Source organism: Paramisgurnus dabryanus, chromosome 4 (genome assembly GCF_030506205.2).
Source record: "Paramisgurnus dabryanus chromosome 4, PD_genome_1.1, whole genome shotgun sequence".
NCBI lineage: Eukaryota > Metazoa > Chordata > Actinopteri > Cypriniformes > Cobitidae > Paramisgurnus > Paramisgurnus dabryanus.
Window position 1 is genome coordinate 44,748,814 of NC_133340.1, and position 24,904 is coordinate 44,773,717.

The 24,904-nt window shown below is 35.6% G+C and overlaps 2 protein-coding genes across 5 annotated transcripts in view; both read right to left on the reverse strand.

The window, feature by feature from the left end:
* fhdc1 (FH2 domain containing 1) overlaps positions 1 to 7,545 on the reverse strand; it is a 33,673-nt gene extending 26,128 nt beyond the window's left edge. The window contains exon 1 of one of the 2 annotated variants that reach the window (XM_065254773.1): positions 7,429 to 7,545. The gene's annotated coding sequence lies outside the window, so the exon portion shown is untranslated. Of the gene's footprint in view, positions 1 to 2,440; positions 2,538 to 7,428 lie in introns of those variants that run through there. The other variant, XM_065254774.2, reaches the window with a different exon arrangement.
* An 833-nt stretch (positions 7,546 to 8,378) lies between these two features.
* arfip1 (ADP-ribosylation factor interacting protein 1 (arfaptin 1)) lies at positions 8,379 to 24,283 on the reverse strand. 3 transcript variants are annotated; one of them, XM_065254775.1, is made up of 10 exons: positions 24,099 to 24,283; positions 20,523 to 20,860; positions 17,175 to 17,273; positions 16,102 to 16,204; positions 13,999 to 14,100; positions 13,215 to 13,324; positions 12,244 to 12,465; positions 11,544 to 11,701; positions 10,818 to 10,992; positions 8,379 to 10,409 (listed from the first exon to the last, which is right to left on the reverse strand). In XM_065254775.1, the coding sequence occupies exons 2-10, from the start codon at positions 20,856 to 20,858 to the stop codon at positions 10,248 to 10,250; spliced, it is 1,467 nt and encodes a 488-aa protein (XP_065110847.1). In that variant the 5' UTR covers positions 20,859 to 20,860; positions 24,099 to 24,283; the 3' UTR covers positions 8,379 to 10,247. The 3 variants fall into 3 exon arrangements, with proteins under 3 accessions (XP_065110847.1, XP_065110849.1, XP_065110848.1); XM_065254777.1 differs by lacking the exon at positions 20,523 to 20,860; XM_065254776.1 differs by lacking the exon at positions 13,999 to 14,100.
* Between the last annotated feature and the right edge of the window lie 621 nt (positions 24,284 to 24,904).

Below are 24,904 nucleotides of genomic sequence, written 5' to 3' on the forward strand. Positions count from 1 at the left end.
GAAGATAGTAATGGTGTTTGTGGAAATGTTTAATTCTCATCTGGTGATATATGGAGAGGTTTAATGTGTTCTGTTATTTTCAGTTGATGTTCATCTAAGTCTTTGTGTCTGTAAGTGTTTCTGCTCATCTCTTCTCTTTTTTTGTTTATCTTTTCTTCAGTGATTCTATTTATTAGCAGCAGGTGTCCATCATTAATGCTTCAGTATCTGAACTCATTGACTTGACTGCAGGTGGATCAATAGGAAACTAATGTAGGGAATAGTGAATGAGGGTGTATGGTGTGATTTGGGACGCAGTCTTTAACGGTGGACTCTCAGGGCTGTAAATTCACATTATTCTGAAAACTGTTTTTTTACAGAATGCAGAATTTAACAGTATACTTCTGTTTTTGTTAAAAAACAGAATCATACTGTTAAATTTGGCTGTTTTTTAACAGCAATTTTTTACAGTGTGTATTTATATATACAAAATAAATATATTTTATGCAAAACAAACTTTTGTTTTCTATGCGATTAATCGTGATTAATCTTTTGACAGGACACAAAGGCAATATTTGAGGATTTACTTGCCAATGCAATATTACTACTGTGTAAAATAAAGCATGGATTATGCTGCTGTATAATCATGGTAACTTTCCAATTCAAATAAAGTGGTATTGACATATGTCCTTATGTGTGGTGTTCCAAATGGCCATATACCGGACACCAAGGCCCTTCACCCATCACAGAGATCCTTTCAAATGTTCCGTTTCTGACAAACCTAAGTGCTGAAAAGTTGTAACAAACACTGGCCATGATTTATAAATTACAAGTTAAATTATTAACACATTCTTCTCGTTTATTTGTTGCTTGCTGATACTTTAAGTTCCACGTGGCATAATTAGAGAAGTTTCCATACTGGTGATTCAGTCATGTCCACGTCTGTATTTGAATATGCAAAGCAACCAACATCACAGCACCTTCAAAGTACAGTGAGGTTGTTAGGGAGACCAGCCACCAATCAATTCACACTTTCAAAAGCACCTATTTTACACAAAGAATAGCAAAGATATTCAACCCGAGCTGATTTTCATGTATAGCTTTGCATATTGAGAAAAGCAATACAGAAATACATTTAAAAAAAAATTATCAGTAAGTACCTTTAATGTTGGGACTGACTGATCAGTACCGACAGGACAGAATCATAAACAGCACAAACAGAACTGTGTAACTTGTTTATCAGTGTCTCATTTGATACTCCCAAGTTTTTTACTTATTAAAAGACAGGTGACGCCATAGGAAGACTCTGGTTCCAAGCAGGCTGAGCTGAGTTAAGCTACTATGTATAATTCATTCATGTGCAAAAGTGAGGATGTCATTCCATATAAAGTCATCTTCGACAGGAAATGTTACACTTTTCTGAGTCTTTTACATTGCAATTCAAAATCAGTTAAGTCAGCCTTTCAAATGCTGCTGTTTAAATCCTGCAAGACTATTCCCTCTCTCAGTTTTCTTTTGAAAAGGCACCGGTCTTCCTTTATACTAAAGAAGAGAGTAAAGTGTAAACAATCTGTAACACATTCTACAGTACTTCACCTCAGTGCAGACTCAATATCAGCGATGGCATACAGCAACACACACTTACGGTACATATACCAAATCTGCCCATGATCGTCGTAGCCTATATTATATTTATTTTATATATAATAATAATTTTATAATCAATCACACATTACAATAATGTGATTCAACAAAAATACTTTAAGCTCAATAATTCAATAGTTTGAAAAAGACAAATGTTAATATAGATAATAATAGTTCTACTGGTTTTAATGACCGACTTCTGTTTGCTATGTGCTCCACATGTTCTCACTCTTTTTGTCACACACGCTGATAATTTTTCTGCTTTTTGAAATGGTACAATATTAGCAGAATGTCATAAATAGTATTTAGCACTGTTGCCTCACAGCAAGAAGGTCCCAGTTTGAACCCCAGCTGGGTCAGGTGTCCTTCTATATGGAATTTGCATGTTCGTCTTGTGTCAGTCATATAATTTCACTGACTCCTTTTAAGGAAAATCTCCTAAAAATTCAGTGTTAGTGGTTAAAAATCTAATGTGGGAAAAATACAGTTGATGTTATCCAGTATTAACACTTAACTTTAATGATTGGTTTCTTGTAGTTAACCTTAAATAAGGCAGCAAGATACAGAAATATTCAGAATATCGCTAACCAGCACATCACAATACACATATTGCAATGTTTTGCAATAAGTGAGTGATTTTAATGCTTCAAAAAGTTATGCATGAATTTTTGGTCGATGCAGATAGCAGAGAGATTGGTGTGACAAAGAGAGTGATGATTTCTTTGTCCAGAAATATTGATTTGACTTTAAGCATCATTGTATCGCAAATCGCATTACATATTATCACACTTTTTCTTTAATTTCACACAGCCCTTACCTTAACCATTGCTTGAGATTTCCAATTAGCCCAAAATGAATTTTCATTTTGTAGTTAAGTCTCCAATAAAACTGGTCATCCAGAAGATTATTTAAGTTTAGATAACAGTGGACTTGCCTGCCCTCGGATCATATTATTTTAATGGCCTCAGGTCGAGACATATGTAACCCTATCACAACTCTTCTGGCAAAATCCTGTTGTTACTTGATTCAACTGACACCACTCGTTTGATGTCCTCAGCTTGAATGAGGCCCTGGGCGCTAACCCACACACCAGACACATAATCCCTCCACCAGAACATTTGCTGCAATAAACAACACCAAAACAAAGAACCTTTGAGAAAACACACAGAGATTAAGAAATACTTAAAGAGATTCAAGAATTAATCTCAATGGTGCTTTGGATTCCGTGGTTCAGTATATCTTTGTAACTCAGCCATATGTCAAAGTCCAAACAAGCAGTATTTCTTTAGGAAATTAAACTGCTTTCACATCCGAGGGTAAAACTGGTACAGTAAAACACCTAGAAGTCCAACTCAGGAAACGATAAAAACAACTGTTTTGTTTAAGACAGACATATCGACCCATGCAATAGTCATGACTCATGCCCATAGATTATACGTATTCTATGATATGCAAATGCTTTATGAAAAAACTTTTGGACAAACAATTTAAGGTAATTTCCATGCCAAGTAGTCATATAACGCATATGTATAATTCAATTTCATCATGATGATTTAAAATGTGTGTGATTCTGAAAAACAACAAGCTTTGTGACATTCTAACAACACACACCAATTGACAAAAAAAAAAAGATTTAAGTTAATAATGATTTTGGGGGGCAAAATTTAGGAACCACAGATTCATCAACTATATTTTATTAAACAAACATTGTTTAACATCTATTAGCTGCGTAACACTTCATTTCGATTACTATAAGTAACTGCAACTTCTTGTCAACTACAATCATTACAGTACAAGTAGGGCTGTCACAATTATTATACATGAGTATTATACACAAGACAGTATCATATTACTTTTAAATGTGTGTTATGTGTATTTATATTTACAGCCAGGTAAACCTCGCAAAAAATGTAATTTAAATAATAATGAATTATTTCATAAATAAACAAAAAAATTTATGAGAATTAAATGTCAAAGCAATAAAACAGGCAATTAATTGTCATAATCGTCACAATTTATTAGACAATTAAACGTCAGCCAAATTTCATAATCGTGACAGCCCTAAGTACAAGTAGACTGTCTGCATTATATCTGTTGACACTTTAATGTGATAATTCCGCAACAGAAATATTTTTGCATCTAGTAATCCTAACCCATTACCTAACCCTTTCCTTAACTCTCCCGCTAACAGTCTACTAATGATTCTCAAATGAGAGTAAGTTTATGTAGGTTCAAATTAATGAAAGTTGCAAAATGCAAAGTTATTTATAGTTAGTAACTGTCATGTTAGTACCTGCAAAAACGACATTTTCTCTACTTACTCTCTGATTGCTGTTATATACTGTTTGTTAAGTACTATAAAAAACATTTCATTGTTAATTTTGCAGTCTAGACTGTGTGAAACATTATGTGAGAGCAGTATTAACTAATGTATCATTAATCATCAGTGACTGAGAAATATTGTTTGTTAATTATTAATTATAATATTCTTTCCTCAAATTTGATACTGATATTCCTCCATGTATGGTCGACTATACCAAACCACTTTATCACAAAGATCAACAAAAATCATTATAGGTACAGTATGTCCAATTGTGGTATTCATTTGGCATTTTCATTTGGAGTATTCTATAGGCCGGAAAACATACCCAAGGCCTAAGCAGGGCCAGGGCGTATACATAATGCCAATAGGATTTTAATGAAAACATTGTTACAAAAATTAATGATGATGAAACTATGAGGGGAAACACAGCTAGAAACAACAGAAAATAATTGCTGTCATTTTCACATACTTTGCTCCATCCCTACATCCCTGATCATGATAATGCAACATTGTCAAGTGTATTAAATATTTTGTTTGATTCTATAGGTAAAAGGTTGAAAGTTGAATTAATACCTTCTGTATTTTTTATTAAGTGTAACACAGTGATGATTTCATCATTTGTTATGATGAATGTTCTCCTAATTGTAAGTTACCACAGCTGTGGGGCAAGGTGACCCAAAAGCAGAACAAGGGGAAGACGTGTATGATGAAGGAATGAGAGAAGAAAGAAATAAGGAGGTGGAGTGTGGTTGGAATCACACATTAAAACAATAAAGTTACACACCTAAGCTTGTGATTCAGATCAGCAGGGGATCTAAAAAACATCATAACTAAGACTTGATAAAGAAAAGAAAAGAAAAATACTTTAAATCATAACATACCATCATCTAGATTAACAACAGTGTTAGTATAAGTCAACATCACTAAGCTAGGTTTACATTGCCTTTAATTTTAAAAAATGACTGGCCCTTTAATTTACTTTGTATAAATTAGATATTTCAGCTGAACCATATAGCTATGCAGAGGTGGTGAGCAGCCAGCAGGAGTTTCTTATATCACGGTTATATTTATTGATCGTAAAAGGTAATTTAAAAAGCAAACTAAACAAACAAAGGAACGCCTAACAATTACATTGCACATAATCAGACATTATCAGACATACATAACAGGACATTTATGAGATTCAAGATTTTCACAGAAGACTGCACTGAAAAAGCACAAAATTGACTTTTGACAAAAAACTTTGAAATGTGTCTCCGAAAAACTTTAGTAATTTTACATAAGTGTACCTTTATAAACCAATCCCATTATCATACAGGTCATGGCACAAGCACTTAATATGGCATGAAAAGTGCACTGACAAGCAGACCGCACTAACACAGCAGTGGTTTTTACTTCACTTTCAATCACTTATGCTGACTTTACATCTGCCTGAGTATGAGGAAAGTTTTTGGTCAAATGTATGACAGATTTGATGTTACAGAATGCTATTGCTAATGTCTAAGGCAAAAATATAGCAGGTGGCTATTACAAATGCTGAAATAAAGGACAATGAGTATAAGGCTTGTAATCTCTTTAATAAGTTCACACATCTATTAATATTGAGCAAATGCGATGATTGCTGGAGTGCTGACAAAACACACACACATGCTCATATTACAGTACAATACTAACTGCCGCCAGCCAACACACAGCCCGGCTTGTTAACCACAAAGAGCCTTGGTTACTCCCACAGTCAATATAAATTTAGAAGCAGCAAGTAATAGTTGACAGTGAAATATAAATGTAAATGTTTTTTAAATGTAATATAAACGGCCTAACATGTACACGGTACCGGGAGAGCATCACAATCAAGCTTTAACAAATAACAAAGCGATTCTAATCTACGCAATTTAACTAAATTAGATTCAGTTGCTTAATATAGAAACACTGAACAAAAAGGTAAATACTATAAAACTAGATTTATGATGTCATTTATAATTTAAACAAGGACTTGAATGAGCCAGTGGGAAAACAGGACGCAATCTGGTTGCCACGGAGATAACAGGTGGGAAGAGAAGCTGGAATCCAAACACCTGATGTTTACGTGTGAGCAAATACAGGAGCTTGAAGCTTATTGGTGAACTTAGTCCCTTTAGAGCCCATTAGAAGTATTATGACAGATTAATTACAAAAACAATTCATGAGAAGTTGTTTTCTGTTTCAACACTGTCTATTTTGGTGGATAAATAAATAAAAAGGTCTGTGAATAGATTTTTTACTTACTTGTGTATCTAAACTTTGGCACTCACAAGAATGTTTAAACAAAATATTACCAATAAAATAAACACAAACTCTTTGTCTTTGTAATCATAACCAGTAATTCACAAAAATAAAAAACTGAATCCCACGCAATCTACAACTTCCGAAAATATTCCCATCAACAATCAGGCTGTGAGTCAAGTGTTTCCACGGTAATCCATCAAGTCATGTATCTATAGACCTTGGCTGGGGGGTAGGGGGACTGGACCAATTATGTTCGCCCACTTTAGGGTGTGTTACCGTGGCAATGTGGCAACAGACAACCATCCTCCCCCGTTGACCTTACCCTGAGGGAAAACTTTTCCCTAAGCTTTGTTTCAGAACTCGTGAAAGGATTGTCTTCAATTCATCTCACCATGAGAAATGGGAAGGGATACTAAAGAAGCTGGCTTCAGAGGATTACAATAAAGCACATCCCAATCTGTGACAAAGCAGCACAAAAGCACCCCAATACTTTATACATCACACAGAGACACACTGCTGAACAGCAGCAAACCTCAGTATATACATTTTGGAAAACAACTGTAGGCCTATATACATTTAACATCATTACACTACTATGACTATGATGGATGTCGGATGATGTAATGTTTACATAGCATTTTCCAGGCTAAATGAATGAAGCACTGAAAGGTTCTGAGCAAACATTGTAGTGTATTCTTATTATTAAAGTCTGAACAAGAAGTTCAAAAAACAGATGTGCTGACTCATGGGAACATCGAGGTTACATGTGATCATAAAGGATGCGTCTTGTGGTGTGACATCAATCACACATCACACTAAAGGCTATAGCATTAAATGTGAGTGGTAATGAGACGGAATCGATTAGTAAAGCCATTAATGGCGGACAAAATTGTAACATCAATAATTGGGCTAAACAACTCACAACCTCATAAACTTATTTTAAATAACTACTTATGTATCACGTTAAAGAATATTATCTAGATACAAGTATCAAATTCAAGTATTATCTAGCGTCAAAGCAGGAACATTTGCCTAATGTTCGACCATGCGAGTGTCACAGGGAACATATTTAAATTAAGCTTCTTAGAGACAAAAAAACATTTGACCGGTCTCTTCATGGATAGGGTAAAAAGGACATCACGAAAAGAAACAAAACCCCTCAATAGCAGATAACGCAACATAACGATTCAGATAATTAAAGACTTGCTAAAACTTACCGTTTATAATCAGGAGAAGAGATGCACTAGGTTTTTCCCTAGTGCGGCAGGTGTGTGTATCCGGGGAGGGTGTGTGTCGGTATCACCGACATTCTGCGCGTCCAGCGCTGCAGCGACACTCAAAGCTGCGGTATTACAGCAAGAGGACACACTGCGCATGCGCACGTGATGTTCTGGCTTCCAACGCACGAGCAGTTTATGCCGCTGTGAGTGGCTCAGGTGAATCTTGACTATCTGGGTCGTCTTTTGTGAGATGCATGTGCGCCAGATAATTGCAACATAGTACTTACAAATATAAATACACTGATATACAGTATTAATTAAACATAAGTTGATTATGATGATGATGACTGGAGACAAGTTTATAAAAATTAATGGAGACTTTTTTCAAATCAGTAATCGATCATTTATTCACAAATGTAGTATGATTTCCGCACTTCGAGTTCTGACTCTAATACATCCAGCTATAAAGTCCACACTAGCTATTTGCATACATTTTCTTCTTAGGAAAAAAACAGAAAACAGCCTTTTCCAAGCCCTAAGCGCTATTGATTGAGTGAGAAATCCACTTATGTATTCACGTATCTGATAAATAATCTGAAACAGCATATGAAGATGCTATATAATTAAGATTGTAAAACAGCTAGTGTTTTCATGCTGATTTTGGCCTATTAAACAAGTGATTCTCATTTTATAGGGCAGATCGTGGCCACACTAGCATATAAGTTAGTAGACAGACAGACAGACAGGTTGACCACTTCCACGAGGAAAAGGCACAATTTTCTTCACATATTTCCTTTTATATAGCATCATTAAATTCTAAATACAGTGCCAAAACATTCCTTGTGAACTAATATAAGGGAACAGTGCCATCTGCAGGGACTTTTTTAGGTTTATCAATAAAAAAATTCATATAACAGATACAAATCAAAGAATGTTTTAATTTTGACAAGAAACAGGAAGAGGCTTCAGATTTGAGAAAACAAACCACTCTTAACTAAAATCATTATAAATGAAATCACGAAAGATTCAAGAATGAAGCTTTATTTTTTTTTTCATTATCAACATGAAGGACTTTTTTTAAAATGCCTGTTACGAATCCATCATTTATCAACAAATATTCAAAAAAGTAAAGAAAAAAGAAAAGAAACACACAGAGAAACATTATTTTTAGCCAATGTAAAATACAAGATTTTACAAATATATAGATGTGTTTCTATACTTACACATGTAAGCTCTTACACGTTTTCTGTACATTGGTGTCTGTCTGTTGCTGGGACAGAACTGAAGTAAACAACTTAGTTTACATTAAATAAAGGGTAATAAGGCAGAGGTGTAGCAAAGAATAAACAACTTAATAATTTTAATATTCACAATGTGTGTTTTGAATATAATTTAAGTAACTAATAGAAAACTAAACTGAAATTCAACATATAATTATAGCATTTATATGCTTTTTTTTAAATGATCCTTTGTTTTCTTGTGATGCCCTTTTTTGCAAACCACCATGATATAAATTCTTTAAAATGCCTAAATTTGAATTCTCACTTATGATTTTGATTATACACTTGCAGAGAGGAATGATTAAAAAGAACTTGTTTGGTTTAGATAAGATGTACATAGGAAAAAAAATCTCACAAAACACAAAATAAAGATTTTAAAAACTGAGGCAGATGCTATAGTATTATATTTCAAGTCAATTTGGTTTATATTTTGTACAAAATAGTTTCCTGTCTTGAGTAAGTGGAATGAAAAAAGTGGTTACACATAATAACGATTGTTTCAAGTGCAGTTTAAATAGAGGTTGCTGGTTTTCCAAAAAAGTGAGCAAGGAAAAAATATTTTGTGTGATTATATAGGGCTGCACATATGTGTGTTTTGCTCCATTCTGTGGGATGGCAATGGGGGTGTTTTTTGGTTTTGAAACACCTGACAACACTGAATTTGACAGAAAGGCACATCAAGTCAGAACTGAAACCCCATCCACTTCCCATGGGTACTACAAAAGGTTCACTTGTATAGCAAACATGAAAGATAAAAAAGCTAAGACTGAGATTTTGTAACCTATGATTATCCCACCCCTTTACTATTATCACAACAGTAAATAAAGCATACTAAAACTCCAAGGCTGTTTTACATTTACTATCGATTACCCCATTCAGATTTCACCTGCCCTTGAAGTAAGCAGTATGGATTTTTACACCTCTGTGCATCCAACTACCAGTTATATAAAATGTTAGGAGAGGTAGATACTGAGGTCTACAATCAGTAAAAGTTTATCTCCTTAAATCTAGAATTATCTTTATTATTAACTATATAGGGCTGATCATGTTTTTGGTCAAATACCAGTTCGATTTTGAATGGTCTTTGTTGACAAACTAAACATTTACACGGCCTCTACAGTAATTCTTTTTTTATTAATATGTATTAATATGTGCGTTTGTTTTTCTTACACCATAAAGTGCTGGTAAATTGATTGAGAAACAAGATTATTATTATTTTTAGTGCACAAGAGAGTGTAAACTCTCCTACAGAGGCCACAAAGCATTTATTTAAAGTTGAACGTCAAGTGTAAAGTCCGACATACTTTAGCAAAGACAGAGGAGCTAAACACATCTCTCTCTTTTATCAAAATAGTTTCCCATCTTATACATTTTCTGACAGGTTTTAGTGTCCTGAAAGGTTTGAAAAACGGAAAGGAATGATTGCAAGACATTTTTGCTTTTTTGGACATTTGGTTTTCTTATGGAGTGTACATATTTCAAGCATTTTGCTATCCTGATAGACACCACCTGACAATATATGGGGAAGATGGAGGTTCAATCAGTGCTGCTCTCTAACCAAGAGGGGATGTCTCCTCCTGGTAACTTGAGTTTGATGTGGAACTGTTTAAGGGTCTGATCCAGTTGCTGCTGGTTGCCTGCGAAGTATGCTGCGATGGCATTATGGAAGAGAATCAGCTGGTTGTGTAAAACCTTCACCTAAGGAAAAGGGAATAAAAATGATCTATGACTTTCTGTACTTCCTAAGAATGTCATTCCAACAGGAGACTTAAGGGCTATTCATGCCAAGAATTGTTTTTGGTTAATCAAGAATCAGAATATATATTTTATAATTGTAGATTTAGATTACATTACAACCTTTAACAATATACATTAGTTATCATATTTGGCTTTACAATTGACAGATGTGTAAACTTACAAAGTACCTACAGTATACTGTTCTGGCTAAAGAAGTACATTAGCAATAGAAATGTACAATTCTTTGGTCATTACACACATACTTAATTCAACCAACACTCATTAATTAATGGATTTATTCTGTAATGAAATTATTCCATTTAATTAATAAAAGAAAACGCATTTCATATTACAGCTGAATTTGCCTACCTTGTTCTCTTCTAGAAACTTAAGTTTGACCGAGACATCCGTACGCATCTTTTCGTATTTTTCTCTGTGAATCTGGAACTGCTGCTGCGACAATTCAATCTTAGGCAGTGTGTTGGCGTCCCGTGGACCCAGATTAAGCTCTTCTAAGTCTGTGCGATATGCGTCATACTCAATCCTAACGAAAAAGAAGAAACGATACAAAATAAAGATTGTTTTGCAAAAGACTTAATAAAATTATACAGTTGTATTTAGGGCTGCATAATGATTAATCGCGACTAATCATTTGCAGAAAAAAGTTTACTGTGTATATAATATATTTTGAATGATTTTGTTTAACGAATGTTGCTTTTTTTAAATGCCCGTTACAAACGACTCTGACTCATAATGATTTAAGATTGATAAAGACTTCTTACTGACCAAAACGCCATAGTACACGCACAAGCTGCGCATGAAACACAGAATCGCACCTTTGCGATTCAGAATCAATTTGATATTTTTTAGTCTTTTTAATGGGACATGCAATGTATCATTACATCCCTAATAAATAAATATATAAAATATAAAAATGTATAAACACGTGTAAATAATACTTCTTAAATATCTACATGCGTTTTTTATATATAATTATTATACACAGTACATACACATATATGATGTAAACAAAAACTTTTATTTTGCAAACGATTAGTCGCATCCCTAGTGGTATTCAATGGTATAGTTTCACACCTTGCCGCCTCATATTGCTTGATGTTGATCAGGGTATCCTCTATTGTTTTATCCACTAGAGTTTTAACGCTGGCGATAAAGAAGTTGATAGCTCCTAAAAGAGTTTCTCCATTTTTTGACAAAAGCTTCTGGGTTTCAGCATTGTAGCCAAATTCCTCCTGAAACACACAAACAAAATGCTCTGCGATTAAATGTGGATCTGTGAGCTGTCAGACCATCCAACATTTTGACTTTTGATTTGGATAAAATGTAACACAAACATCCAACAGTAAAGCAATAAAAACAACTAATATTTTTCCTTAAAGGATTGAAGCACTCTGGTCATTAAGTATTTAGTATTCGTGGCAGTCAGTCAACACCACTGTCTATCTAAAAGAGTCCCATGAATAAATTATACTGTGTTAGTATCCAGTTATACTGTATTGTCAGAATTTATTTTATTTCTTCTCATCAATAAAACTATAAATAGTTGTAATAAGTAAATGTAATCTGGGGCTTCATCTATTCTAAGGCAAACCCTGTCCACATTATTAAAACACCAGCCGCAGCAGTGTGGACAGAGTCTGAATGCTGAATGAAGAAGTATACTGTTACGCTGTTGCTTCGAACTTCTTTTTGCTACTAAATGAGGAATGAAGAACGTTGTAGCGAGTGTAATGGTGCCTTTAGATGAAACATTCAATATTTTTGTTATACATACATGTAGCTCAGGTGTCTTGAGACTGAGGTCAGCAAATGCATCTCCTAGCTGTCTCTGTGTCAGCATCATCTGTCCCAGCTGAGTTACCAGCGTCTGGGCCAGTTTGACCACATGCTCATACTTTCGTTTGTTATCACGAAGAACCTCAATCTGAGCCTCCAGCTCCAGATCTACAGTACGGGAGCCACGACCTAATTTCTCTGACAGGATCTGCTTAGTGCACTGTAGGGAGTGACATAAGACAATCTGTTAAACAAAGATTGAAACAATAGGGGAAAACAGAACAAGGAAAGATATGGGTGATTATATTATCACATGAATATTTGGTTTCCAGTCATTTTTCTGCATCAAAAGGTTATTTATTTGTATTATTTTTTACATTTTGTACTTATTGTCATAGATCATAAGATGTTACAGGCTATAACAATATAATATTTCCTTTAAAAACATAGCTGAAAATCATGATTTCCTGTTGTCTGAATTAGTCAGTGTCAATTCTTTTACCGTTATTGTCTGTTATCGAGGTAAAGTAACAATGCTGACAGTATAACGCAAAAAGTGTGTCTTCTGTGTGAATGCAAACAGATTGCTCCTCTAAAAGGGGCCCTAGTAACATTGCCAAAACATTTCGGAACGCGAACTGTGTGAACAAAAGGCAGGAACAATGCCCTAAGGGGTGTGGGAATAGCGTGGATGCATGTGTACCAAATTATTAAAATAATAAAAATATAACTATTTGAAAAAGCAACATATGGATAAGTCAAAACAGCACCACAGCTCCTAACCTCTAGGCAACAGCTTCAACCTCTTCTAATTGTACATCAAGGGTTGTGCACAACTTTTCTGTTCTTCTTAAATTACTTGCAGCTAAAATAGTATAACTTTTCCTAAAAAAATAAACATTTGAATAGATTGTTTAGGCTGTTCTAGCTAATATAGATGCCGTCATAGCAGAACAATGAATGACTCACTTTATAAGTGTTGATGCTCCACTTTCTCACCAGCTCCAATTTCTCCATGGCAGGGCTCTTCATGTCATCAGAAAGGACCACAGCTCCTGCCTGTTGCTCTCCGAAAGCACCTGATGATAAAACAATGTGTGTTTATTAAAGAAATGGTCTATCTAATGGTAATGCTTCCAAAGTGAAGCTTTGCTCATTGGCATAAACAACAAAGACTGAAATATGCCCTCTGATGTTATGAGTATGGCGTGATTGGATAAATTAAGTCATAAATGGACACTAGCACACTGAGAAAAGTCCTATAATATCATTGGCGATAAGTTTTAATCAAAATTGCGCAGAAATTAGTTCTAGATATTGAGGAAAAGCTTTTAAGAACAGAATTTCCAGAGGTTTAATTGTGTAGATAGGAAAGTGTGACCAGTTGCTTTTAAAAGCTTTTTAAAGTCGGAAAGTAGGTTGGGAATTGACGAAGCCATGCATTGTTTGGTGTTAGTGAACCTGTAAGGGAAAAGACTAATTGATTTATGAAATGTACAATCAAGTAACAAGGTGGCTGGTCGAACCAAGGACAAAAAAAAATGAGCCCCAAAATAAGCAAGAAATCAGATCATAGTGCTGGCAGGATTAAAAACACCATCATACAGTTAAGCATCTACTACACTACAAGGCAACGGCAAGACACCTGTAAAAAATCTGATTCAAGTTTGGTCTTTATGATGGTAGGGTCTGAAACAAAACTGTCAATGCCGTTAGTAAGGCGATAAGGACGGTATCTTCTGTTATGTGGTACCTTTTTGTGTCTCCACCTGACTATCGCTGATGCTGCGAGCTAGCCGGCTGGCTGCTGCATGACTGGGAACAACTGTAGGTTTGGTGGCTTGGCCTGACGCCCCTAAAATGGTCACCGATGAATTCATGTTATATAAACAGATCCTAAAAGACCTTCTTTTAAAGGCGGGGTGAACAATTTTTGAAAAATGCTTTAGAAAAGGGAGTCGGGCCGAGTACCTAAAAACACTTGTAGTCAATCAGCAGTAAGGGGCGTGTCTACTAACCGACATCGTTGCCTGGGTTGCGTATGTGTGGGGCGGGACTATTAAAAGAAGGTCCAGATTCTATTCTGTTTGTTTAGGTGATTTCAATTGTCAACAAATGTCACAACAGAGATCGTGCACCCCGCCTTTAAATACAGCCACAAAGGGTGAAGCGCGTGTGAAAAACACCATGCCACAGCCGTGTTCACAATGTTTATATACTGTAGTAATATGTAAAAGAGAGATATAATTTCAAAGGACCTTAAAATGGGTTGCACTTCCTATGTTGAAACAAAAGTTGTTGCACCATGAAGACAAATACTGTGTCCGAAATTGTACACACTGAATTAAACGAATCTGGACTGCTTTCATTATTATGGTCTTGTTACAATCTTACAGATATCGCTACTTCACTTTAGTGCTTTTATTATATTATTGGCTAACACATCCTTCTATCAGGAAATAATTTTGAATACCTCCATCTACTCTGGTCAAGATTGTTGGGAATTGGAGTATTACTAATTGCATTATTCTGTAGTAACAAATTTAAATACCTCCAGGTACTTCATCCTAGACCAGGGTTCCCCAAATCTTACCCTGGAGGGCCGGAGCACTGCAGGGTATAGCTCCAACCCTGATCAAACACACCTGAGCAAGCTAATCAAGGTCTTCATGATCCCTAGAAAATCACAGGTGGGTAAGTTTGATAAGGGATAAGGGTTGGACCTAAACTCTGTAGCGCTCTGGCCCTCCAAGGTAAGATTTGGGGAACTCTGTCCTAGACTATGTTCATAATATAGTTTAGAATGGAGTACTACTTTTTATTTTATTTAAATTAGAAATAAATTTGAATAACTTCAAATACTCCATCCTAAACTATATTTAGAAAACTGCTATGTTTTTTTTTCTTTTCTGTGTTTTCTTTTTTTAAGCTGCTAAGGAGCAATTGTGAAAAGTGTTATTTTTTATTGAATTAACCATACAACATCCAACATAGTTTTCTTTGTCATGTGACCTGTACGTGCGTTTGCCTATGATGTTCTAACAACCTATTAAAACGTTAAACTCAGATGTTAAACAAGTACATGCACAACAGTGTATACATTTCTTTAAGTTTATACTTATATTACCTACACTTAGAAGGTGGCACATTCATATTATATTTTAACATAAATAACAATAATTTATTTCATACTGAGGTCTTGTGTCAAAAAATACTTTGACAGAGAAACATTGGAAACATAGTCATGGATACATGGAGATTTTAACCAACACTGTATGCAGACTTCAGGGGAAATATAACAACTCTACAGATATGTACAGTACAATATGGTCTCTTTAAATAAAATTTATTGAACCAATTACAATCACTAGCTGAAACGCAGCAAGGGGGAACCCAGTTCCAGTGTAATGTGGAGTAAATAATAAAAGGGCTGGACAGCAATTACATCAATCTAATGACAGGCTGCCACGTTTCCATCCAACAAATTAATTCACACTGTGCGCAAGGTGAAAAAATGAAAGGAACAGCAGATAAAAAGGATAACAGATGAATTTGTAATGAGACAGGAACAACACATTTCTTTTCAAATTCAAATCCGTCCTCTCCACATCACACTCACATCATGGTCAAACAAATGAACCAAATGTGGGTTTATATTAGATGCACTGTATACTAAAAGGATATTGAAGCTATTCTCTTGTCTAGTAATGCTTGACAAATGCTTGAAGTGAAAGACCCTGTAAGTTTGCATTCGATTGTAGCATAATTGTGTCAAGTTGCTTTTTTGCAGTTGTTTGAATGATACACAACTGATATTCATATACAAAGCCTGCTTAAGGTAAGAATTATACAGTACCTGGGTGTGGACGCATTTGGACCACTCCTTCAGTAACTGCATAGTTTTCAGGTGAATTGTTGGAGTGTGACGTGTCTGGTCCAGGGATAGTATGTGGCACATCCTTAAGAGGAAAGAAAGATTTCACAAACAAAGAATAAAAATATCACATAATTTACCTTGTAAATTTGCTCTTATATTCTTATATCATTGCTCTGCAATGTAAATAATAATTACATGCATTATAAAACAACGCAACTAGATGTATAATGCAATGAAAGCAATAGATAATGTTAAATACAAAGGTAAACATAATGTTGTCAAGCACATGAATAAGCTTGGTTTATCTAACCATGCAATTATTATCTTGTAAAATTTTTATATTTAAATGATGACATTTCATAAACTTGCTTATTGGTTCAATACTACCCTTCGTATTTTTGTTAAGAATAAGAAGGGTAAAATTTGCTAGTTATGATGTATAACAATTTACAGACTGTAGACCAAATAGCTACTCAGCTAAACTGAGCTCACTGTCTGCCCACTGTTGCAAGGCTTATAGGGCAAATTAAATAAATGTCAAAATGGATACATGAAACTGGAGGTGGGGCTGGGCAAACCAACGTAATCCACAAAATAATAGGAACTATAATACAAATCCTGTTTAATGGTTGGTTATGATTCAGCGTCCTGCTGTATTGATTTCGCAATCATTAAATTAGTAAATATATGCGTGTATTCTTCAGTTTTCTGTTCAACTAAGACCTATCATGTGGTCAACTATGCTGCCTTAAAGTATACAGCATATGTTTGTAATGCTTACTATGTAAATTAAATAACAGTCGGCTCTTCATTTCCAGGTATTGAGAACATAATTACAGTCATGACAAGAACACAAAACATATTCCTTGTCATTGTTTCTCATTATCAGTACATAGTACACTGGCAACATTCATGCAATGTTTGTGTCTAAATGAGAATATTGTTGGTAGACATCTGTTTACTATGAGAAACATCTGGAGTGAATAAGAGCTCAGTTCAAGTCGGAGTGAGTGGCCTTGTGTGTGCTGGTGAATTATGGTATAGTGTCTTACCCTATGAAATACATCCTCGTGACCCCTGTCTGATTCGCCGTTTCTGGTGACTGAGATTTGAGCAGCTGGGCTTCTGTTGGCCTCTTCTGCCATAGCCACCTTTAGTACAAACCCAATGACAATAACTTAGCAACAAAAACAACATTAAAGTTGTATGGCTGAAAGCTTGCTGAGCAGTACCACCACCACCAGAAAAAGCATTGCACTTCTACAGCGCCACAGCCCAAGAGCTAGTATAAGGTCAGACCTGTGAGGAACAAGAAAAGCTAAGTCTGCCACCTGGTGATCATTTTCATCAATGATATATTGATACCACATTTGATTACGTAAAGTGCCAAAACAGATTATTATATATATATGACATTGCATCGTGAAAACATCCAAGATTGAGAGAATGAGGGGGAATTGATGGATAACTCACCAGTGATAATTATAAATTGGCAAACTAACCATAAAGTAATTATCTTGTTTCCACAGCCATACATGCTGAAAAGCGGTGAAAGTCAAACTAATAAATTTTGTTAGGGAATCCAAATACCCTGAGTTTAATTTGCTGATAAACATACCAAATTAAACAATAAAAACTAATTTAGCAGTTAATCCAGGGAGGTAATCATTCAGTATTCTTCTTCCTTACAAAAATATCTAGAGCAGTGTTAATTGACCAATTATACTGTAATGAATCTGGTTGTTAAATTATTTGTCTGTTTTCTGGCAGACTGATCTAAGACCAGAAAAACAACACATGATCAGCAATATATCAATATACCAAAATATCACCAGTCCAGCTATGCCACTGCTAATGCTAACTGATCAAGTGAGACAAATATCAGCAAGGTAAGTAGATGTGTCCTGGTAAGAGTGCCGCAGGGATGAAGTTTTTTTGTAGGCTAACCTGAAAGTTAGTGGGATACTGGATCCCTTGCAAAAAAGCCAGTAATTTTTCCCATAGACTTTTGGATTATCTCAAAAAATAAGCTTGGTGTTTCAGTAAACTGTTGTTTAACAAAAGTTATACACGTTATCTCAAGTAAGCCTTCACAGATAAACTTTTATGAATTTTGAAGTAAAAATTCAGCATTTTATATTACTAGTAAATGCATTTACACCAATATTTATAAAAGTTTCATTTTCATATTCATCTGTGAGGATTACCCTGTTAAAGTGTCTTTAACTTTTGTTAAACACAGATTTTTTTGCCAATCCAAAAGTCTATGGGTAAGAAAAAAATTATGTTTTTTGCGAGGGAAATAGTGTCCCACTAACTTCCGAGTTGGCCTACCAAAAATACGTCATCCCTGCGGCACTTTATAGTGGAACGGAAGTACACTTCAGACATCCTACAGAAGGGACACGCCATTTCCCCTTTTCAGCTCTTTCAACGTCCAATCAATTAAAAGGCTAGGAAAAAGACATTGACTTGCAAGCTTTATAAAAAAGTTACTTACTTTTCTAGGCCAGTCTAAGGTCTAATAATCACTTAGCGTTCAAAAGGATATCATATAATCCAAGCATAAACTTTGTTACTGTAATTTACAATATCATGACTGTTGGTTAATCATAGGTAGATATCCTGATGTACCCCAGACAATCATGGTTTTACTCATTCAATTCAACCAAACAGTCAAATTCCAGGATGTGTTGATTTAAACACATTACTGCATGTGTCATTTCGTGTTGATTTTGAGTTCAGATAAATAAAAGGGCCAACACAAAGTGTGTTTTTCCAAAAATAACACAGAGATGTGTTAAGTTAAGGACAACCCACTAGATGTGTTGTCCTTAACTAGACACAAGATGTGTTATTTTAACACAGTCGTTTTAAGAGTGTTGTGTCTTAATATTGACTTAAAATGAATCATCCTCAATGTCCCTCTGGTACTGATCGTGGGTCTTCAGTATTACACGCATCCTGAAAAATGACTAGTCTATGAGACTGTGCTGCATCAGATTGGGGAGAACTCAGAAGCCCCTCTGCATGTCATGTTTTGGAGAGGGTAAATGGTTAAAAGGTCAGGTGTATTTCAGTGGTTAAGTCTGGCAAGACATTTACAAGTTTGCCAGTCACAACATTGCAGGCTTGTTAACGGATTCTGTCACACCAGAGATATCTGTTTGATGTTTATAGTTTCAAAACAGTGTTTTAGCACCACTTTATGTTAGCTTTTTAGCAGTTTCCGAAAAAGCCCACATAACTTTTCGTGCATTTGATAGATAAGTTAACTAGGATTATTCTTTTAAGCATATTTGTCATAGGACAGGTGTGTACTGAAGGCATGAGGGTGAAAATGTTATAGGTATATAAACTAAAAACAGGTGTAAAGAAAGACCAAGTTATCCTTTAAGGTTTAAGTCAGATGGCTGTCTCAGTGATTTGAATTTTCTTGACAGACCTGTTATTTGTCTGGCTGCCTGGTGAAAAAAACAGCAGTGTCCAGTTTCAAAGTATGAATATTTTACAGCCTCCTGATGCCAACATGCCAGAAGGTCACTAGTAGCTAAAAACGCTTTCTTAGATAAGTCAAATGATCAGTGGCCATATAAAAATATTAAAATCATTTTATTTTACTTTAAGTGAGTTCATTTGTCCATTAATGACTGCCAGTATTTAAGTCATGTCTAATCCTGGTCTATGAAAACCCTTCCTTTCTTAAATGTTGCACAATTAAATGCTCACTAGCAGATCTGATGAACACAGCACCAGGTTTAAGCCCAGCATAAGAGTCCCCCAGAGTTTAGTTGCTTAGATACAAACTAACACAGAGAACAGAAACAACAGAAATCCGATAAGTTGTATTAAAGACAGTCGCTGTCCTAAACCCTTTATCAGTGCTAAGCGACAAACAGTAGGTCTAATGAATATTAATGAATATTCCATACACCTCCAGCAAAGATAGGTCTCTCAGGTAAATCTGAGATAACAGGCGAGCGAAATAACAGAAGCAATGGCCATGCAAGATTACTAGAATAGACTTAAGAAATGTGCACATAAAGAAATAGAACAGGGGAAGCCAATTTCTTTCCTGGGGGCCAGTGTCCTGCAGCTAATCACGGTCTTACTAAAGGAACTAGAAACTCCAGGCAGGTGTGCTGATGCAAGATAAAGCCAAAATCTGCAGGACACTGGCCCTCCAGGACCAAGTTTGGGTACCCCTCACAAAGAGATTAAATAGAAAGAGAGACGCTTGTCATATCATCATGTTGTAGCATTCAGGCAAAATTTGGGGACAATTTGTTTGATTTGAAGAATATTTTTCATCTTATGCCTGAAATCACAGCAAAATGTATGAAGGTGATCAAATGCCAGCCAAGCTAATAGCTTTCAATACAGTATATCATTACTATCACCTTTACATCAGCTTCTGTCATCATAGATGTCACATTGGTGGTAGTTTTTATATCAGCATTTTCCTTACGATCTTTAAGGACTTCACTAGTTTTAATCTGGGCATGAGAATCCTCATTTTTATCTTCATTACCATCATTGTTCATAGCATGGTTGTGGTTTTCAACTTCCTTGTTCTCACTGATGTCAATTTCAGTCATGTTTGTTTCATCCAGGTTGTTTTTGCTTGACTCTGATTGCCTCAGAGAGTCATCTGTATTTTGAGGGCCCTGTTCTGTAGGGTCCGACTGTTTATCCTGTGAGGCATTCTTCTCTGAATCAAAACTAGCTTCTGACATTCCTGAAAGTAAACATATATGTGAGCAACTGACCAAGTCTTAGTCTTTCCAGAGGAGGTTTCCTTCTCATGCTAAATTCAAAAGACATAACTCTACTTTTTAACTCTAAAAAATCTATCGTTCAAACCATTAGCAATTACAGATTACCATATAGGAAGTAAGCACAAGCTTTCTGACTAATTTTAATTAGGTTTTTTGACATTGTTAAAAGGATAGTTTGGCTAAAAACGAAAATTACCACATTATTTACTCAACCTGGAACCAACCGAGATACATATCTCCATTTTTTAAATGAACCCTTTTTTAGTTATTTTAGAAAATGTCTTAGCTCTACAAAGTGTTTTAACAGTTAGGGTGCTTTCACACATGCACTGTTAAGGTCGCCCCAAATGACGTGTCGGTCCGATTACGGTTTGTTTGGGTCAGTGTGAACACAACAGCCGCACTCTGGTGCACACTAAACAGCCGCTCTGAGACCGCTCTAAACAGGTGGTCTCGCTGAACTCTGGTGCAACCCATCTGTAGTGTAAAAGCTGCTCGACCTCTGGCCGAACCAAATACAGAAAGTCCTCCACATGTTTGAGCCACTGGCTTCCGTCGTGACTCGTGACGTGAGCCGGGTGTTTTATTGTGGGTTAACAACAAACAAGGCAATCTTGATCCGTTGCAGAGATTCGCTGTCTCCTGGACGTTTGAGCTGATGATTTTATAAATTAACAGCTGTCCTCCACACACAAATAGTGATGGCTCTGTGAGAAGGGCTTTTAATAGAACAATTGCGCAATTTCGCATAAAAACAAACAAACTTTGGGAAGATGTGCATCATTTATCTCCATATCTTGCTAGCTTCGCTCTTCCTGTCAGGCTGGTTGTAGTGGAAAAGTGGGGGGTGGTCATGGGGGAAAGCGCTGTCAGAGACCAATGAACAACAGCGTTGTTTTGTGTAGTTGGTATAATACAATGTGTTGCCATGGTTTATGGTTAAAAAACACATTATTTTCAACATACCGTAGATTTTTGTAGCTCCAGATATCCTGCCTTCCTCAAACGCATTGATTTTTACAAAACTTATCGATCTGAAAAGTGCTGTGTCCCTAATTGGCCAGCTAATCTGTACGTTGTGATTGACATCAGCCAGAAATGTCACGCTCTTACCATGTTTGAAAGATTCGCTCAAGATGCAATGCCTGAAAGGAGTTAACTTACAGCCTGTGAGTCAAAGCAATGGAATTATGATAATGTCTGTGTTGTTCACGTCAACAGGCCCAGGAAGTAAACTGTTACCTACAATCCTTGTGTTTGTTGAAGTCCAAGAAAAGAGAATTATGTTGGAAACGATAACTCATGTCATCGTATACCTTGGGGTTTGTACATTTTGCATATCGTTAAGATGTAATAATACACACTTACACACCAAAGGAAAAGTAAAAGGCGCAGGAAGCGCAATCGAGCACTGCGTAATATTATTTGGCCTCCTGCAGCAATGGTTTAGTTCCTAGCCATATCTGCCTGAAAACAAAATCGCAACTTTAAATTTTCTGTCAGTCTTAGTACACAATGTAACTACAGAAGAGTCAAGTTTTAAATAGGAAAAATATTGAAACTCTGATTCTTTTAAAGCGTTGCTAAATCGTCTAATCAGATTCAACGAATTGTGCTAAGCTATGGTAAAATTGGTAGCGCCAGACCCGGAGATCGGGTAAATGGATTCCAAAACAGTAAAAATCAAATGTTTAACTCTAGGGGAGATGGAAAATGAGTACATTTTCAAAAAAAATGTGTAGTGTCCCTTTAACGATTACATCCCGCATATCTTTACACAAAAATACTAATTTTGTTAGGAAATTAATGTGTCAGTTAATAAAAAGACATTTATACATGAAGATCATATTTAACATCTTTTTATAAGTAAACTAGACCATCGCCACCCATTGAACCTAAAATATATGGGTAACTTTATACGGTTTTCAAGAATCAGGAAATACTGTACGTTCTAAGAGCAGTTCATGATAAGCCCCTATCTATTTATGAATAATGCTGAATGTTTATGGTCTGTGCCATAGGGACTTGCCCATGATGTCCATAAATGGAATTGGGGTAAATTAACCTAGAAAATGTCAAATGTGTATCATGAAGCTCAAGTTACATAAGCTAGCATGATTAGAAATCACTTTTCAAATATCTCTTTAAAATGATATGCAAAAATGCATTTCAAGAACAAAGTAATACTATCAATCTGCTGTGTCATCCTTGTCATTTACCAGACCACATTCAGATGACAATATAGATGTATAGAACAGATTAAGTAAATAACTATATTTAAGATGTAGAAAGGGTCCTAGTTTTTGAGATTATAACTGATTGTCAAATAGTAATAATTTGCTGCCAGTTAACAAAATAATGAATGAAATAAAATATAAATTATTTTATAGATATTATTTAGTTGTTATAATAAAACCAAAAGAGGATAAAGGGGTGGTAAATGTATGCCAGACAATAGCAGAAGGAAGCCCACTGTTCCTTTAAGTTTAAAACAAGGAAACGACCGTGTAAATGTCATGGACAAGAAATTACAAAACCCTACTATAACGAAGGCCAGACATACAAATTGTATTTAGGTCACGCTCTTCTTGGAGTGTCCAGTCACGTGACGCGATTAAAGCCTTTTCCATAGTAGTTTTCGTTCATTCGCGTCATGGACACGTAAACGCTTTTCTACTTTTCAATGCGCAAAAATAGTACACTTACACGCCAACGTCTACATAAAAAACAGCCGCTTCTCAAATACAAGTTGAGCTGGTTAATTACACTGCTTTATTCTTTTCTGGGACTCAGTCTTTGAATGTTGCTGCATTGTTGCGCTAGTACGTCATAAAGTTGCGATTGAGTTACTGTACTTCCTATGCCAGACCCACTTCAGTCGTATTACCTTACAAAACTCTATCTGCCTGTCCTTTTACTCTCTATCACCTACATATTAATGCTCCGAACTTCCTTGACCATGCACACATTCAGTGTCATGAATACAACTGGTTGACAATCAGTTTTTCGTCGGATCTTTTGATCTAAGACGAGAAATGATCTGAACTAACTCGACCGTCTTATATGTTAAACTTCCTTAATTCACTTTTTCCCAGTGCCAGAGGATTACACCTAAACAGTAAGCTTTACTGAAGCCATCATTCCTGCCACCATAAATCAACACGAATGCAACAGTTGGTTGTATTCACCAGCACTCACCTGCAATCAGTTTATAGCTGATCTCTGTCTTGTTGCACAGCTCTTTTCATATAAATGATCTTGGCTTGAGTTTGAGTTGCTGTTTGTATCATTCGAGCACACTGAGTCCCTCCACAGCTCAGTGAAAGTCTTTTCAAATACACCCGGAAGAGGACGCGTGTGTCAGTGCATACACTGGATCACAGCATGCCTGTCTCCTAGTGGTCAAATCAACAATGACAACAAAACACCGATAAAACAATATACTGTATGGCACATCTGTACCTCTGCACATTTAAACATTCCCGAAACACTTTATTTAAGTTCACATTTTACTTTTAAATTAAAATGAAAAAATAAATAATCAAAAGCACTATTAAAATCATTCCAATTGTTTATAAATGGTTAAAAGTGAAAAAGATCAACCCAGGAACTTAGTTTTGGTAAACCATTAAAAAATAGGTCTTTGAAATTTGACTACCATTGTGATGTCAGAAAGGGATAATACCGCCCCTTAATCTGCACTTTCCAACCACAGCACTGCCATTAAGATCAGCTCATTTGCATTTTAAAGGACACACCCAAAAAAACGTTTTTGCTCACACTTACAAAGTGGCAATTTTACCATACTATATTAAATTATCTACATGGCATTTTGAGCTGGACCTTTACATACATTCTCTTGGGACACCAAAGATATATTTTACATCTTAAAAAAGTCTTGTGAAATCTCCCCTTTAAGGGCTCATTATGGTCTTGACATCAACAGATTAATTTGGCAAAAAAATGGCTACATATTGAGCTGTACACAGATATAAAAGGCTTAA

Excerpts from the sequence above, each read along its gene's own strand:
- arfip1 (XM_065254775.1), bottom strand. The coding sequence starts at position 20,858 with ATGTCAGAAGCTAGTTTTGATTCAGAGAAGAATGCCTCACAGGATAAA. Across the intron at positions 16,205-17,174 it reads ACGAGGATGTATTTCATAGG|GATGTGCCACATACTATCCC; the intron begins GTAAGACACTAT and ends TTTCCTCTTAAG. Across the intron at positions 10,993-11,543 it reads AAGCAATATGAGGCGGCAAG|GATTGAGTATGACGCATATC; the intron begins GTGTGAAACTAT and ends CTTTTTCGTTAG.